The sequence below is a fragment of the Pongo pygmaeus genome, chromosome 19 (genome assembly GCF_028885625.2).
Source record: "Pongo pygmaeus isolate AG05252 chromosome 19, NHGRI_mPonPyg2-v2.0_pri, whole genome shotgun sequence".
Classification (NCBI taxonomy): domain Eukaryota; kingdom Metazoa; phylum Chordata; class Mammalia; order Primates; family Hominidae; genus Pongo; species Pongo pygmaeus.
In genome coordinates this window covers 566,618-583,759 of record NC_072392.2, presented here as the reverse complement: position 1 = coordinate 583,759, position 17,142 = coordinate 566,618, and the positions used below count along the sequence as shown (strand labels likewise).

General features: G+C 48.0%; 2 protein-coding genes across 6 annotated transcripts in view; one reads left to right on the top strand and one right to left on the bottom strand.

Moving 5' to 3' along the window:
- Positions 1-951: 951 nt before the first annotated feature.
- MRM3 (mitochondrial rRNA methyltransferase 3) lies at positions 952-13,258 on the bottom strand. Its single transcript, XM_054459693.2, has 4 exons — positions 11,397-13,258; positions 10,759-11,003; positions 5,949-6,116; positions 952-1,942 (listed from the first exon to the last, which is right to left on the bottom strand). Exons 1-4 carry the CDS (start codon positions 11,708-11,710, stop codon positions 1,407-1,409), a joined length of 1,263 nt encoding a protein of 420 aa, XP_054315668.1. The 5' UTR covers positions 11,711-13,258; the 3' UTR covers positions 952-1,406.
- The window catches only part of GLOD4 (glyoxalase domain containing 4), a 21,954-nt gene continuing 16,546 nt past the window's right edge, over positions 11,735-17,142 (top strand). The window contains exons 1-2 of one of the 5 annotated variants that reach the window (XM_054459695.2): positions 11,735-11,923; positions 16,368-16,417. In XM_054459695.2, the coding sequence (XP_054315670.2) occupies positions 11,834-11,923; positions 16,368-16,417 (140 nt within the window). In that variant the 5' untranslated portion in view covers positions 11,735-11,833. Of the gene's footprint in view, positions 11,924-13,385; positions 13,519-16,367; positions 16,590-17,142 lie in introns of those variants that run through there. The other 4 variants (XM_063655701.1, XM_063655702.1, XM_054459698.2 and 1 more) reach the window with 4 other exon arrangements.

Below are 17,142 nucleotides of genomic sequence, written 5' to 3'. Positions count from 1 at the left end.
AAACACTTCCTGTGTTGTCTTCAACTCCAACTCTGTGTGGCTGCAAAAGCAGTGCCTTTTTTTTTTTTTTTTTTTTGAGACAGAGTCTCACTCTGTCGCCCAGGCTGGCGTGCAGTGGCGCAATCTCGGCTCACTGCAAGCTCCGCCTCCTGGTTCACACCATTCTCCTGCCTCAGCCTCCCGAGTAGCACCCGCCACCACGCCTGGCTAATTTTGTGTATTTTTTTAGTGGAGATGGGGTTTCACCATGTTAGCCAGGATGGTCTCGATCTCCTGACCTCGTGATCCACCCGTCTTGGCCTCTCAAAGTGCTGGGATTACAGGCGTGAGCCACCGCGCCTGGCCAGCAGTGCTTAAGAGTCCCATATTCCACCCACCCACCCCGTCCCCACAGTTCCTTATAGATACAGTGATGACCATCAGCACTTGCCTTGACCCCCCTGGCTACATCCTGGTTTGGCTGCTAGTAGGTAAAGATGCAGCTTGCCCTGGGCCCTGGAGGGGCTGAGAGAACAGAAGGGTCCTGCCGCTGTATTGTGGGCGTTCATTCTCAGAACCTTGGCCTCTAAACATTGGGGGATGAGACATAAGTAGGACTAACACAGGGAACCAGGAAACAGTGACACTTTCCTGACAAATGCAGGGTAAGTCTGCAGATTTTGAAATTCAGTTTTCTGCATAGACTTCCGTCTCTGCAAAGTCCTCAAAAAGGTATCTGCAGAGGTGCCAAGAAGCTCTGACACGGCCTGTTGAATTAAGCCGTTTCTATGGATACATGAACAGTAGCTCAGTGAAGGCCTGAACAATCTCAAGGACAGACCATCTGAGCCCAGAGCAGAGCTGCTGGATGCTGTGAGCGTCGCCCTCAGCTTCCTGGTGTTCCCTTAGCCACATCCTCGTTACCAGGCCAAACGTGACAGGTACTGTAACACACCAACCACACAAAACAACTTTTTAACGTCACCTGCTGCTCCTAGTTTATTTTCCACCAACCAATGTTCAGCTGTGAGTGACGTGGCTGTGACTATAACTGCTGCTTGGCGATGACAAACACCCACCAGCTGGTGGAGCAGACGCCTCCCTGCCAGGATGATGCTTCAGGAACTTTCTGGGCACAAAGTGCTTCTTGGTGGACAATTTTTAAAAACACACAGAGCCACGTGGGTCACCTATTTGTATTGTCACCAAGAGAAAAAAGATAGAACCTCGAAATCAGTGACGCGACAGGAAGAATTCGGACCTGTTCTTTCTGAGGAAGTTCTTATTTTTCCCGTAACTGTATGACGGCATCACACCTTCCTCCTGAACATGGGGCCATAGTCACTGACTCCGCCAGCCTCCCACCAGTGTGCTGGTGTAGGAGGAGCTGGAGACGTCCTCAAGCAGAAGTCACTTCTGCGTCCTTCTCAGTGGTAACTCCTGTCCCTGCTTAAGTCCTCCGCCTTCCCCCGCAGCTGTCTTTTCCCTTCGAAAAGCAGGATGCTTGCCGCCATGGCCGAGTTGAGGCTGTCCACACCAGGCACAACGGGGATCAGCAGCCTCTTGCCACCAGTGCTCTCGGCCAGCTGCAGGGACTCCAGGCTCACGCCGTAGGTCTCCCCGCCAATCACCACAGCTGCTGGTGCCTCTGTCCAGTCCGAGTCGTAACTCTGAACCTCAACATCAGGCAGCCAATCTTGACTGGCTCCAGTTTCTACATCTTCCTCTTCTTCATACTTGTGAAACTTCAGCACTCGTTGATCACACACCCAGCCATGGTCACTAGCTTTATTAGACATCTCAGCCTGGGCATAAAGGCCACAGTTGTCAGCCACGTAGACCCGGGTGTCAGGGGGCAGGTAATTGGGCACGGTTTCCCATTCTAGATTATTGATAATGGGCACCTGGAAATGTGCGCCCATACCCGCCCGGAGCACTTTGGGCTCCCAGGCATCCACACAGCCTAGAAAATAAAAAGACAGGAAACAATCAAGATGTTACAAATCTTCCCAGACCAGGGGACTGTGGAGTAAGTCTGATTAATTTTGGATCAAGAGATAAAGCAGAAGTTCTTCTATGATAGCTTTCTTGAGAGCTGGGACCTTCTGCCTCTCTGTGACAGCATCCAGCAAAGTGACTATAGGAGTCATTCCTGCTAGTGCTGAATTCCTGCTAGTGATGAATTTTATTCATCCCTTCAACATCTCCCATTCACACGTGCCAGACACTGCACAGAAGATGCAAAGAGAATTAAAGTCCCCAACCCCAAGGAACGCACAGTGTAGGGGGTGGTGGCGCTGGGGTGGTATTTAAACAGACGACTACAGTATCATTAATTGATGTAAAAGAAGCACCGACACAGTCATAGAAAACCCATGGACAAAGCAGGGCGATGAGGAAAACCATCTAAAAGACCACGATACTGAGAGAAAGGCCCAGGCAGAGGACAGAGCTAGGAGAGGAAGCGGGAGAGTGGCGCAGCCTAAGGAATGCAAACATGGTGAGCCGGCCAATCAGCGGTGGTGCTGTGGCGGCACAGGAGGTGAGCCGGCCAATCAGCGGGTGGGGGTGTGGCGGCACAGGAGGTGAGCCGGCCAATCAGCGGGTGGGGGTGTGGCGGCACAGGAGGTGAGCCGGCCAATCAGCGGGTGGGGGTGTGGTGGCACAGGCAGTGAGCTGACCAATCAGCGCTGGGGCTGTAGTGGCACAGGAGGTAGGAGGTGGGCAGGCCAACACGGAGGCGGCCTCCTATGCGAAGCTGAGGAGTTTGGCCTTTTATCAGAAGACAGTATCATGCCATTGAGGGATCTTAAGCAAAGCAGTGACAGAATCAGATCTACAGTTTCATCAAGACCCATTGGGCTTCAACGTTCAGTCTGTACTGGAGCAGGGAAGGCCCTAGAGATGAGGAAATGAGGCAAGAGGCAACCCCGGCAGCAGCCTCAGACGCCTGGCCTTTCCCAGGGGCTGCTCCTCACCACGGGCAGGCCGGGAGAGCGGCCGAGGGTGGGGCCTCACAGTGACTGCATCGCCTCCCACCCTCCCCCGCACAGCTTGTTAGTGCAAGTCTTCTCCTGACAAGTTATCTTAAAAGTTCATTTGTCAAACCTCAGGATAGACAAACCAGGCAAACCAGATTTTAAACGAAGAATAAGACACAGAGGATGTAACAGCGCCTGCAACCCCAACCACGGGCTTTCCCTCTCCCTGCAGGAAACCAGAGATAGGCCCAGATGTGTGAGAGGAGCGGCGGAGGCTGACCCCTCTGCCTGGAGGGGAGAAGGGAAAGGCGAGACTCCTCCCGTCATCCTCATGCCCTGGATACTGGGCACCACACCAAGTATTTCCTACCTTCTCTCCCTATTTCTTACAACCCAGCCATCGGTATCAAAGTGAAAACCACACTGCTTGATTATTTATATTTATTTCCAAGTCCCACAACAGCTATCAGAGAGCACTAAATAATGGGGCGAGTAACCGGGTACTGATCACGGAACCCCAGCACGTAGCTCTCACACTGGCACAGAAACGTACTCTAGCAAGGCGTGACTGAGAAAGAGCTGTGAGCAGCAATTTAGGCAAGTCTCAACGACAGATGCCACTATTAGTTTACTTTTAATGGTGGCTGGGGTGTTTCTGATGAATGGTACTCTCTGTCCCCTCCACCCCCAAGGTGTAAGAGACATTGTAGGCGTGCCCCAACTGTGAGGCAAGTCTGTTTAGAGCCAAGCCTATTAATCCCTATTTCTGATGACAAGAGACAGAAATGTCATGAGGCGAATTTGTGTGCGGGGCATGTGACTCACGCTGAGGCTAAGGGAATCTAAGGGAAACGGATCACAATGACATTAGGGTTCAGAGCTGCTGATGTCATTCCTTTCATAGGATTCAGAAGTCAAGACTTAGGAATGGCTCATATACTCAGCAATTTTGGAACTCAAGATCATTACATAAAGAACCAGAAACCAAGTGTTAAAACTGGCATCTGTTTCTTTTCCATAATTGATGTGAAGTTCTCTTAACAGCCTAGCAGGTTTCATGATAATTTTAAAAGATAATAAACATGGCTGGGTATGGCAGCTAACGCCTATAATCTCAGCACTTTGCGAGGCCGAGGCAGGAGGATCCCTTGAGCTTAGGAGTTCGAGATCAGCCTGGGCAATGTAGCAAGACCCTGTCTCTACAAAAAACATAATTTTTAAAAAGAGAATCAACATTTACTGAATTACTCATGTGCCAGGTAAGGTGTGAAGTACCTTATGTGCATCATCTCACTTAATCCTCACAATGACCAGGGAGATTCTGTTATTCCTCCCACTTCACAAACGAGGAAGCTGACACTTCAGGGACCACAGCGCAGGGACCACAGCTAGTGAAGGCAGACCAAGATCCAACCCATGTCTGCCTGCCCAGAGCCCTAGCTCACCTAACAATGGTCGACTTGGCTGGGCATGGTTATTCATGCCTGTAATTCCAGCTACTGCTCAGGGACCACAGCTAGTGAAGGCAGACCAAGATCCGACCAAGATCCAACCCGTGTCTGCCTGCCCAGAGCCCTAGCTCACCTAACAATGGTCGACTTGGCTGGGCATGGTTATTCATGCCTGTAATTCCAGCTACTGCTCAGGGACCACAGCTAGTGAAGGCAGACCAAGATCCAACCCGTGTCTGCCTGCCCAGAGCCCTAGCTCACCTAACAATGGTCGACTTGGCTGGGCGTGGTTATTCATGCCTGTAATTCCAGCTACTGCTCAGGGACCACAGCTAGTGAAGGCAGACCAAGATCCAACCCGTGTCTGCCTGCCCAGAGCCCTAGCTCACCTAACAATGGTCGACTTGGCTGGGCATGGTTATTCATGCCTGTAATTCCAGCTACTGCTCAGGGACCACAGCTAGTGAAGGCAGACCAAGATCCAACCCGTGTCTGCCTGCCCAGAGCCCTAGCTCACCTAACAATGGTCGACTTGGCTGGGCATGGTTATTCATGCCTGTAATTCCAGCTACTGCTCAGGGACCACAGCTAGTGAAGGCAGACCAAGATCCAACCCGTGTCTGCCTGCCCAGAGCCCTAGCTCACCTAACAATGGTCGACTTGACTGGGCATGGTTATTCATGCCTGTAATTCCAGATACTGCTCAGGGACCACAGCTAGTGAAGGCAGACCAAGATCCAACCCATGTCTGCCTGCCCAGAGCCCTAGCTCACCTAACAATGGTCGACTTGGCTGGGCATGGTTATTCATGCCTGTAATTCCAGCTACTGCTCAGGGACCACAGCTCAGGGACCACAGCTAGTGAAGGCAGACCAAGATCCAACCCATGTCTGCCTGCCCAGAGCCCTAGCTCACCTAACAATGGTCGACTTGGCTGGGCATGGTTATTCATGCCTGTAATTCCAGCTACTGCTCAGGGACCACAGCTAGTGAAGGCAGACCAAGATCCAAGGCCGTGTCTGCCTGCCCAGAGCCCTAGCTCACCTAAGAGTGGTTGACTTGGCTGGGCGTGGTTGTTCATGCCTGTAATTCCAGCACTTTGGGAGGCTGAGGCAGGAGGACTGCTTGAGTCAGAGCCAGTTCAACACCAGCCTAGGCAACATAGTGAGACCCCATGTCTTAAAAAAAAAAAAAAAAAAAAAAAAAAAAGACCAATTAATCCACCTGGTTTTTTGTTTTTTGTTTTTTTGACAGGGAGTCTCACTCTGTCACCCAGCCTGGAGTGCAGTGATGAGCTCACTGCAGCCTTGACATCCCAGGCTCAAGCAATCCTCTCACCTCAGCCTCCCAAGTTGTTGGGACTACAGGCACACCCCACCACACCCAGCTAATTGTAATTTCTTTTGTAGAGACGAGGTCTCACTATGTTGCCCAGGATGGTCCTGAACGCCTGGGCTCAAGTGACCCTCCTGCCTTGGCCTCCCAAAGGGCTGGATTACGAGTGTGAGCCACTATGCCTGGCCTTTGATGCTCTTACCTTTGGTGAGTAACACTTTGCTGCAGCCTGCCCCAGCTGCAGATCTCAGAATTGTCCCCAGGTTCCCAGGGTCACGGAGATTGTCACAAATCAATAATAAAGGCAGTGAATGCTGAAGCTGAGTCTTTGGATATGTCATCTTAACATGGTCAGGTTTGGCAAAAATCCCTGAGGAAACAAAACAGATGGTTTACTTGCCTGGTGTGGGCACGGGGAATAGTCTGACTTTTCATTTACTTATCAATCTTGATATGGTCTTAGTTACATAAAAATACAGGAATACGGGCCAGGTGTACTGGCTCATGCCTGTAATCCCAGCACTTTGGGAGGCCAAGATGGGTGGATCACCTGAGGTCAGGAGTCCAAGACCAGCCTGGCCAACGTGCCAAAACCTCGTCTCTACTAAAAATACAAAGATTAGCCAGGTGTGGTGGCGCATGCCTCTAGTCCCAGCTACTTGGGAGGCTGAGGCAGGAGAATCGCTTGAATCTGGGAGGTGGAGGTTGTGGTGAACCAAGATCACGCCACTGCACTCCAGCCTGGGTGACACAGTGAGACTCCCTCTCAAAAAAAAAAAAAAGAAAAAAAAACACGAATACATTCTGATTGACAAAATTCAAACAACATAAAACTCTACCAGTACCACTCTCCTCCCCCTCAACTGTTCTGCTTTGGAGGGTATCCTTTTAGAACTCGTTCTATGCATCTACCTATATATACGCACATCTGTCCATATATAAATCTGTTTCTTTTACATTCCGTGTCATACTCTGTATTATTCTGTAATCTACTTATTTTACGTAACAACATATCTTGAACTTACCACGTCAATATGTTTGAAGCTACTTTTTTCCTTTAACTGCTGTAGGCTATTTTTTTTCGAGACAGAGTCTCACTCTCTCACTCTGTCGCCCAGGCTGGAGTACAATGGTGTAATGTTGGCTCACTGCAACCTCTGCCTCCCGGGTTTAAGCAATTCTCCTGGCTCTCAGCCTCCCAAGTAGCTGGGATTACAGGCACCCGCAACCACACCTGGCTGATTTTTTGTATTTTTAATAGAGACGGGGTTTTGCCATGTTGGCCAGGCTGGTCTCGAACTCCTGACCTCAGGTGATCCACCCTCCTTGGCCTCCCAAAGTGCTGGGATTACAGCTGTGAGCCACCATGCCCAGCCTCTATTTTGTAGTATGAATGTACTGCAGTCATTTAGCTCTTCCCCTATGGACTGTTAAATTATTTGAATTTTTCCCTGTTACAAATGCTGCTGCAATGTGTATCCCTGTAGGACTGTCTGTCCATGTGTCTAAAAATTTCTCTAGCATAAATACCTGTGAGTGAAATGGACAAATGTGTGTGCACTCTTAACGTTCACACAGGCTCTTTCAGTTTATTCACCTCAGGAACTCATAAATACCTGTTTTCGGCTGCGTGCAGTGGCTCATGCCTATAATCCCAGCACTTTGGGAGGCTGAGGTGGGCGGATCACAAGGTCAGGAGTTTGAGACCAGCCTGAACAACATGGTGAAACCCCATCTCTAATAAAAATACAAAAATTAGGCCAGGCGTGGTAGCTCACGCCTGTAATCCCAGCACTTTGGGAGGCTGAGGTGGGCGGATCATGAGGTCAGGAGATCAAGATCATCCTGGCTAACACGGTGAAACCCCGTCTCTACTAAAAACAACAAAAAAATTAGCTGGGTGTGGTGGCAGGCGCCTGAAGTCCCAGCTACTCGGGAGGCTGAGGCAGGAGAATGGTATGAACCCGGGAGGCGGACCTTGCAGTGGGCCGAGATCACACCACTACACTCCAGCCTGGGCGACAGAGCGAGACTTCGTCTCAAAGAAACAAACAAACAAACAAACAAAAACCAAAAATTAGCCAGGCTACCCTAACCCTGAGTAGCCTATAATCCCAGCTACTCAGGAGGCTGAGGCAAGAGAATTGCTTGAACCCAGGAGGTGGAGGTTGCAGTGAGGCAAGATCGTGCCATTGCATTCCAGCCTGGACAACAGAAAGAGACTCTGTCTCAAAAACAAAAAACAAAACAAAACAAAACCTGTTTTCCAGCTCAAACCCTTCTCAACAGCGGGTCTATCATTTGTTTCCATTTGTCCCAATGTGATAGAAAAAACAGCACGCCATTATTTTAACTTGCCTTTTCTCTGATTACTAGAGAAGCTAAACACCTTACTGACTGTTTGCGATCTTCCTCAGTGAATTCCTGTGCTCCCTTAACTGTCTTGTTTCTACAACCTGGGCCCATCCTCCTACCAGGTAGGCTTTTAAAAAATAGTTCGTAGGCTTAAATATTTAAAAAACAATTATTAGCCTGCTATACTCTGATTTATCTTTCCTTTATCACTCATTTTAAAATTCAAAGTACATTCCTAGGAAAAAGAATATGAATTTCAAAACTTGAACACATCAAAGTAACGACCCTTTTTCAAATACACTGGCTCAGAAGCACTGTCTTAGGGACGTACTCTGCAAAACCAAGGGGCTGTAGTGCAATGAATGCTTAGGTCACTTCTAAGGCCTCACACTGGAGGTCCAGAAGCCTGGGAGCTTTAGAATGGGTACAGCCACTTACTGGTGATCTCTCTGTCCTCAGTCTAATACAAAGGAGTAAAATGGGGTCTGGGACTATCTGGGAAAGTGAAAACCCTAAGTGGCCTTCTTAGTGGAAAATTCTCTCCTTATTTAATAATCTCTACATTATAAAACTATATATACATTATATAATAATCTACATTATATAATCGCTACATTATCAATCTCTAAAGTTTTATGGAAATAATTTATGGGAAAAGAGAAAAACTGGAAAAAGGCTAATAACAATATTAAAAATGGCTTTGAGTACATGAAATTGCTGTGGTATAGATGAAGTTATTCACATGGGTGTATCACATATCCACAAGTTTCTTTTTGAATCACCATGTTTACTGGTAGAAGTGATAATGATAACCTTTTAGTAAACTTTTTTTTTTAGGCCTAGCACTACCCTAAACTCTTTATGTATAATTATCAAATATTCAATCCCTTTGTAGTCTGCTCCCAAGGGACTGTACGGTTTTTTTGAATCTTACTAGTATTTTGTCGTATATAATTGCTACAATAAATGGGCTACTGACTGAAGTCAGGAGATGAATGAAATAGTACTTGTACTGAAACATGATACAATCAAAGATTTAGGATTCTTTCTAAAAGACGGTGCAGGTAAAAAGCCTATCCACCACTGAAGGCAATGGAAGGGTTTTAGGCGTCTGTGTGCTGTGAGAGAGCCTCCACTTCAGAGTCACAGATGGCCACAAGCCATTCAGTAGGGCTGGGGACCTTAGAAGTCCTTTACTTCTACTTGGATGTCTGTGGTGATGAGAACCCACTATACAGAGGCCCTACTTACGTCACTGGATTCTGAGGAGTGTCTGTCTAAAGCCTGACAGGTGCTGCCAGTTCCTATCCATTTCTCCCTTATTCCTTGCCCTCAAATCTAAAATATAGTAACATAAGGATAAGCCAGGAAATGATGAAAGCAGGTATAATGATGAAGTTCAAGATGGGCTGGCCACTGTGAGCACACCTGCCCCAAGTGACACGCACAAGTTCAAGATGGGCTGGCCACTGTGAGCACACCTGCCCAAAGTGACAAGAACGGTAAAAATGAATAACACTTTCACTGAAGCATGGAGTGTGGATTAGAGGGCTGAATCTAGTGAGAATATGGTTACTTAGCATGAGTAATTCTAGTACTTTAGTAATCCAAGTCCCCATGCTAGGATCTAAGAGCTCTGAGTGCAGAGGCACAGATCCCTGTGACTCACTGGGTTACAGAGACAAGAGATGGTTCCCCAGAATCTCCTCTCTCAACAGTTCAAGGATTCAGTTTTCATATCTTAAAACTCCAATGTCAAAAACATATGAAAAACTTATCTTCTCATATTTAGACCAAAGACTTTATAATTGCTAATCGACATCGGAGTTAAATAAGGTTAAGTTAGTTAGATTCAGCCAAATGAAGAAACAGACTAGAAGACAAGGTTCTCTGTTTATTGGGCTAAACAGGGCAGTAAATTGTGGCTTATACCTCACTTCTTAGATCTGCTTCTAGAATAAGGAGTTTATTGACAGTTATCACCACATCGGCAGAGGTTTTGCAAAAATGAAGGGCTAAATCTTTCAGTAAACACTCTTAATTTTTAATCTGACATAGAAAGTTGAAGAAGTAATCTAAAAAATATAAGGTTTGAGGAATAGTGGTTCTTCCTAGAGACCATAAAGAGCCACAACACAAATGATAGTGAAAAACGGGTTTCAATTTCCATTGAAAATACTCTACGATACACAGATTAGAGAATTATATTTTTCTAATTGTAACATTTTGAATTTCATTTCAATGAAATCTGCTGTCCTAAGACAAGTATGACAAATTAATCCTAGGTCTCCATACCTTAAGATACACTGTGTAAGGCCGGCCACGGTGGCTCACGCTTGTAATCCCAGCACTTTGGGAGGCCGAGGCAGGAGGATCACCTGAGGTCACAAGTTCGACAGCAGCCTGGCCAACATGGTGAAACCCCATCTCTACTAAAAATACAAAAATTAGCCGGGCATGGTGGCAGGCGCCTGTAATCCCAGCTACTGGGGAGGTTGAGGCAGGAGAATCCCTTGAACCCGAGAGGCGGAGGTTGCAGTGGGCCGAGATCGCGCCATTGCACTCCAGCCTGGGCCGAGATCGCACCATTGCACTCCAGCCTGGGTGACACAGCAAGACAAAAAAAAAAAAAAAAGATACAATGGGTAATCACTAACCCATTATTCCTTGTGGCGTTACGAGGTCGGACCAATCCTTGATATCCTCAAATTTCACCTTAATGAGGCTGACACCTTTCAGCTTATCGACTGGCAGCTCCTTTAGGTATTCTAGACGGCTAAAGAAGAACATTTTTGGCACAGCTCCAGCCTTGAGAGCGTCTGCAATGAGCCTGCGACCTTCCAGCAGGATCTTCCCTTGTTTTTCCCGAAATGGCCTGGACTTTACTATTGTCATTACACTGCTGTAGATGGAAATAAAAAAAAAAAACAGGTAAATATCAACATCCTTGTTACTGAGACACGCTTAGTTTTAACAGAAACAAAGAGCTAAGGAGAGGGCCGGGGGCGGTGGCTCACGCCTGTAATCCCAACACTTTGGGAGGCCGAGGCGGGAGGATCACCTGAGGTCAGGAGTTCCAGACCAGCCTGGCCAACATGGTGAAACAAAAACAACAACAACAAAGAGCTAAGGAGAAACAGAAGCTAATTCCAAAGACGCTTATTCGGCCGTCTGTGCATAATACAAAAACCAGCGGGCTGTACTGGAAGAAGTCCTCTATCGGAAGGAGGTTAAGGTTCCGCTGTGAGACGGGAAGGGAAACCAGAACATTCGACAGGCTCAAGAACCACATCACCTCAGCCTCCTGTCCCCGGAATAAGCTTTATCGTAGCGAAGCCCAGACTCTTCCCAGGTGCTGGGAGCGTGGGATGCGGACTCCTCGAGCGGTTGTTTCTCTCGTTGCTCCCGGGTACTGGCCTCAGATGCTGCCTTGCGGGGCTGCTTCCCAGGAGCGCGCTTCTGTTCCACCACCTCTCCGGAAGGAAACACCACTTTCACTGGGCTCCGCCGCAGCGCCCGGACCCAGCGCCTCGCGTCAAGGTCCCAAGCCTGGACCACCTGCAGCAACGGTCGCACGACAAACCTCCCGGGTTTCACCAGCGCCGCCATCTTCCCTGCGGCCCGGGCTGCGTCACGAAAGCGCGCCGTCGGCGGCCAGTGACGTCACGTCCCGTGGCGCCCTTCCTGGACTGGGCTGTACCGTGCGCGTGACGGCTGCGTGCGGCGGGGATCATGGCTGCTCGCAGAGCTCTGCACTTCGTATTCAAAGTGGGAAACCGCTTCCAGACGGCGCGTTTCTATCGGGACGTCCTGGGGATGAAGGTGCAGGCCGGGGCCGACAGGGGCTGGCGCGCGAGGCTGGGACGGACGCCCGAGCCGGCCCTGGCGGAGGGAGGGGAAAAATGGGTGCGTCGTGAACCTCAGCCAGAGGGTGTCCGACCTTAGGCCCTGCGCGGTGTTCAGCTTCAGGAGCGTGGCGAGTCGCCGGTGGGGATCATAGGCCTTGGAGAGAGGCCTAACACGATTAGTCCCTGCGGTGTGCCCACGCACGTCCTTTCATTTAAGCCACTCGTAAATGTTTGTTGAGCCCCGCCCTCGTAGAGCTTACTGTCTACCGGAAAAGACGTTAAATAAAATGTTATATAATGCTTTCCAGTTGATATTTGTCTTTTCCGGTTTGGAGCTTTTGATGTAGATAAAATCAGCATATTCAGAGTTCTGCTTCTATCAAGGCTGGTCTGAATAGTCCCTTTCGGATACTCAGTCTCTGAATATATGCTCCAACTCTCAACCCATCTGCTTTTTAACAGCACCCAGAAGCGGTCTCTCTCGGGTCCTGAGAAGCTGTTATTGCAGGATTCAGTTGGTTGGGGAACTGGGTTTTGGGGACCTCCTTTGATGAGCCACGGAGATAGGGAACACACCAGTAAGGAAGACTTGAAAGGTGCAATAGCGCGGTTTAGTGTAGAGACGGTGCAGTAGACGGGGATCTGAATTCGTCAGGTCATTTTTAAAATATCTGCTATTTTCAGGGTACTGCATTGAGTTTTGGCAACAAAGGTGCAAATGACCTTGATATATATTCTCCATTAGAGCTCATGGCCTGGGTTGGGGTGGGAGTTGGAACTGGATTTGTATGTAGGTGATGGTAATGGAAGTCAGAATTTGATAGTGAAAAACCACCAAACTTTCGATAGCAGAAACCACAGAGCTGTCCCTTGTTAGTATTTCCTCGTTGATCAAAAGGTTGTTGCCAAGATTAAACACGTGCCGGCGCAGTGGCTCACACCTGTAATCCCAGCACTTTGGGAAGCCGAGGCGAGTGGATCACTGGAGGTCAGAAGTTGGACACCAGCCTGGCCAACATGGTGAAACCCCGTCTCTACTAAAAATACAAAAATTAGCCGGGCATGGTGGCACACGCCTGTAATACCAGCTACTCGGGAGGCTGAGGCAAGAGAATCGCTTGTACCTGGGAGACGGAGGTTGCAGTAAGCCAAGATCGCGCCATTGTATTCCAGCCTGGGTGACAAAAGCAAAACTCCCTCTCAAAAAAAAAAGATTCAACACCTTATTATATGTATAGTATTTAACATATAGATAATGATACATTATATAAGTGTTGTGGGGAAAAGAAAGAGAGATCAGATTGTTACTGTGTCTGTGTAGAAAGAAGTGGACATAGGAGACTCCATTTTGTTCTGTTGATCTATAACCTTACCTCCAACCCTGTGCTCTCTGAAACATGTGCCGTGTCAACTCAGGGTTAAATGGATTAAAGGCTGTGCAAGATGTGCTTTGTTAAACAGATGCTTGAAGGCAGCATGCTCCTTAAGTTATCACCACTCCGTAATCTCAAGTACCCAGGGACACAAACACTGCGGAAGGCTGCAGGGACCTCTGCCTAGGAAAGCCAGGTATTGTCCAAAGTGTCTCCCCATGTGATAGTCTGAAATATGGCCTCGGAAGGCTGCAGGGACCTCTGCCTAGGAAAGTCAGGTATTGTCCAAGGTTTCCCCCCATGTGATAGTCTGAAATATGGCCTCGTGGGAAGGGAAAGACCTGACCGTCCCCCTGCCCCACACCCGTAAAGGGTCTGTGCCCCACACCCGTAAAGGAGGATTAGTATAAGAGGAAGGCATGCCTCTTTGCAGTTGAGACAAGAGGAAGGCATCTGTCTCCTGCCCATCCCTGGGCAATGGAATGTCTTGGTATAAAACCCGGTTGTATGTTCCATCTACTGAGATAGGGGAAAACCGCCTTAGGGCTGGAGGTGGGACATGCGGGCAACAATACTGCTCTGTAAGGCACTGAGATGTTTATGTATATGCATATCTAAAGCACAGCACTTAATTCTTTACCTTGTCTATGATGCAGAGACCTTTGTTCACGTGTTTATCTGCTGACCTTCTCTCCACTATTATCCTATGACCCTGCCACACCCCCCTCTCTGAGAAACACCCAAGAATGATCAATAAATATTAATGGAACTCAGAGGCTGGCGGGATCCTCCATATGCTGAACGCTGGTCCCCTGGGTCCCCCTGTTTCTTTCTCTATACTTTGTCTCTGTGTCCTTTTCCAAGTCTCTCGTTCCACCTAACGAGAAACACCCACAGGTGTGGAGGGGCAACCCACCCCTTCAAGTGTTAGCCACTATTATAAAAATACAAAAGAAGGAGAGGTTTTCCAACCTGGGTGATGAGGAAATAATTCATGTAGACCTTGTATTCGAGTTGACTTTTTTTTTTTTTTTTTGAGGTGGAGTCTCGCTCTGTTGCCAGGCTAGAGTGCAGTGGCGCGATCTCGGCTCACTGCAAGCTCAGCCTCCCGGGTTCACACCATTCTGCCTCAGCCTCCCGAGTAGCTGGGACCACAGGCGCGTACCACAACGCCCGGCTAATTTTTTTAAATATTTTTAGTAGAGACGGTGTTTCATCGTGTTAGCCAGGATTCGAATTGACTTCTAAAGATAGGATATCCACAGATAGATTAGAGGAGGAGCTACATAGTAAAACTGAAGAGCCAGTGCGGAGATGGCACATGTTTGCGAAGCCACTGGTTTTATGTGCCTTTAGTTGAGGTTGCTTAGTTGAAGTTAAGGAGATGGGATATCAGGATGGACAGGTCGGCATTGCTTCTAATAGTATCTTGAATGCTGTGCTAAAGAATTTGGATTTTATGCTGCAGTAACATGGGAGCTCACTTACTTTGTTAGACAGGGCCATGATGGGATCAGAGCTTTGTGCTTTAGGCATGTAACTTTTTTGGTGATATTAAGGAAGGATATCAGTAAGGAATTTTTTTTTTGTTTTTTTGTTTTTGTTGTTGTTGTTGTTGTTGTTGAGACGGAGTCTCGCTCTGTCGCCCAGGCTGGAGTGCAGTGGCACGATCTGGGCTCACTGCAAGCTCCGCCTCCCGAGTTCACACCATTCTCCTGCCTCAGCCTCCTGAGTAGCTGGGACTACAGGTGCCCGCCACCACGCCCGGCTAATTTTTTGTATTTTTAGTAGAGATTTTACTCTGTATTTTTAGTAGAGGTTTTACTGTGTTAGCCAGGATGGTCTTGATCTCCTGACCTCATGATCCACCCACCTCAGCCTCCCAAAGTGCTGGGATTACAGGCGTGAGCCACCGCGCCCAGCCAATAAGGATGATTTTTAGTAGTCTGAGCGAAGTGTTGGGAACTTCAACTGGCAGGAGTCGTGGGAGTCAAAAAGGAGGACTAAAGCTAACACATTGAGAGCCTGCTGTGTGCAGGGTTCTGTGAGATGCTTTAATAACAGCCATTCCCATCACATGTTAGGAGACTGAGACTCAGATTCTAATTTGCTCAGAGTTACACAGCTACTAAATGACAGAATTCCAAATCAGACTTTTTTTTTGAGATTGAGTTTTGCTCTTGTCACCCAGGCTAGAGTGTAATGGCGCGATCTCAGCTCATTGCAGTCTCTGCCTCCTATGTTCAAGCAATTCTCCTACCTCAGCCTCCTGAGTAGCTGGGATTACAAGCGCCCACCACCATGCCTGGCTAATTTTGTATTTTTTGTATTTTTAGTAGAGATAGGGTTTCACTATGTTGGCTAGGCTGGTCTCGAACTCCCAACCTCAGGTGATCTGCCCACCTCAGCCTCCCAAAGTGCTGGGATTACAGGCGTGAGCCATGGCGCCCATCTTTTTTTTTTTTTTTTTTGATTTTAAGATGGAGTTTTGCTCTTGTCACCCAGGCTGTAGTGCAGTGGCAGGATCTCGGCTCACTGCAACCTCCGTCTTATGGGTCCAAGTGATTCTCCTGCCTCAATCTCCTGAGTAGCTGGGATCACAGGCACATGCCACCATGCCTGGCTAATTTTTGTATTTTTAGTTGAGATGGGGTTTCACCATGTTTGCCAGGTTGATCTTGAACTCCTGACCTTAGGCAGTCCACCCGCCTTGATCTCCCAAAGTGCTGGTATTACAGGTGTGAGCCACCGCACCTGGCCCAAATCAGACTTCTTTAATGCTGAAGGCCACACTTTTTCCCGCTATAGCACTGCTTACCAGTCTAAATAGATTTCACAACTGATTTGGTAGCCTGACCCTTGTGTCAAGCTGTTCTTCCTTCCACTGCTTCTATCCTGGGAGAAGTGTAAGGCTCATTTGCTTTTGTTCTTTTACAAGTAAAGCTTATAAATGATAATGTCTATGTTTTGACATTTTAGTTTGTGCTAAAGATGCTGTGAGCAGTTTTAGTAACACTTCACAATTTATTCTAAATCTCACACCAGGTTCTGCGGCATGAGGAATTTGAAGAAGGCTGCAAAGCTGCCTGTAATGGGTATGATACCTTGTTTCTTAAAATCTCCTTTAGGCTCTGACAACACCCGGATAACAGAAGACAGTTTCTCAAAATGAGTATAAAGCAGTGGAATTAATTAAGGAGGCAGTAAATTAGGGAAGCAACTTCAGGAACATCGGGAACACGTACTCTGTTTCTCTGCACTCTCACAGTGAGTATAAAGCAGTGGAAGTAATTAAGAAGGCCATAAATTAGGGAGGCAACTTCAGGAACGTCAGGAACATACACTCTGTTTTCTCTGCACTCTCATACGACACTTGTGGGCACACAAAGCAATTCTCCAGGTCTCTAATACCCACCAGCTGTCCTGTTATGTAATTGATTCTGACTCCACTTGGAGTTAATGTCAGATCCCGCAAGTTAAGGGCTCGGTCCCAGAAGATTTTCCGCCACGTCAGGCGCCAGTCACAGTCTGGATCTCCAGGATTTCTGATGACCAACTATAAGTCAGGGCTCCCGCTCCTGCTTCCTTGGGTTTGATAATCTGCTACAGTGGCTCATGGAACTAAGGGAAACCCTGGAAACACTTACTTACATTTACTGGTTTATCATAAAGGGTATGAGTCAGAAATGGCCGGACAGAGGAGATACACAGGGCAGGGCATGGGGAGTGGGCGGCAGAGCTTCCATGCTCTTCCAGGCAGGCTCCAATCCAGCACCTCCGTATGTTCAGCATCCCAGAAGCTCATGAGTCTCATTGTTCA

What these genes read in the sequence shown, in the direction of transcription:
- MRM3 (XM_054459693.2), bottom strand. Translation starts at nt 11,710, where the DNA reads ATGGCGGCGCTGGTGAAACCCGGGAGGTTTGTCGTGCGACCGTTGCTG. An exon ending in AACGCCACAAGGAATAATGG is followed by an intron (nt 6,117 to 10,758) that starts GTTAGTGATTAC and finishes TTGTTTCCTCAG; the next exon opens with GGATTTTTGCCAAACCTGAC. An exon ending in CAAAGTGTTACTCACCAAAG is followed by an intron (nt 1,943 to 5,948) that starts GTAAGAGCATCA and finishes TTTATTTTCTAG; the next exon opens with GCTGTGTGGATGCCTGGGAG.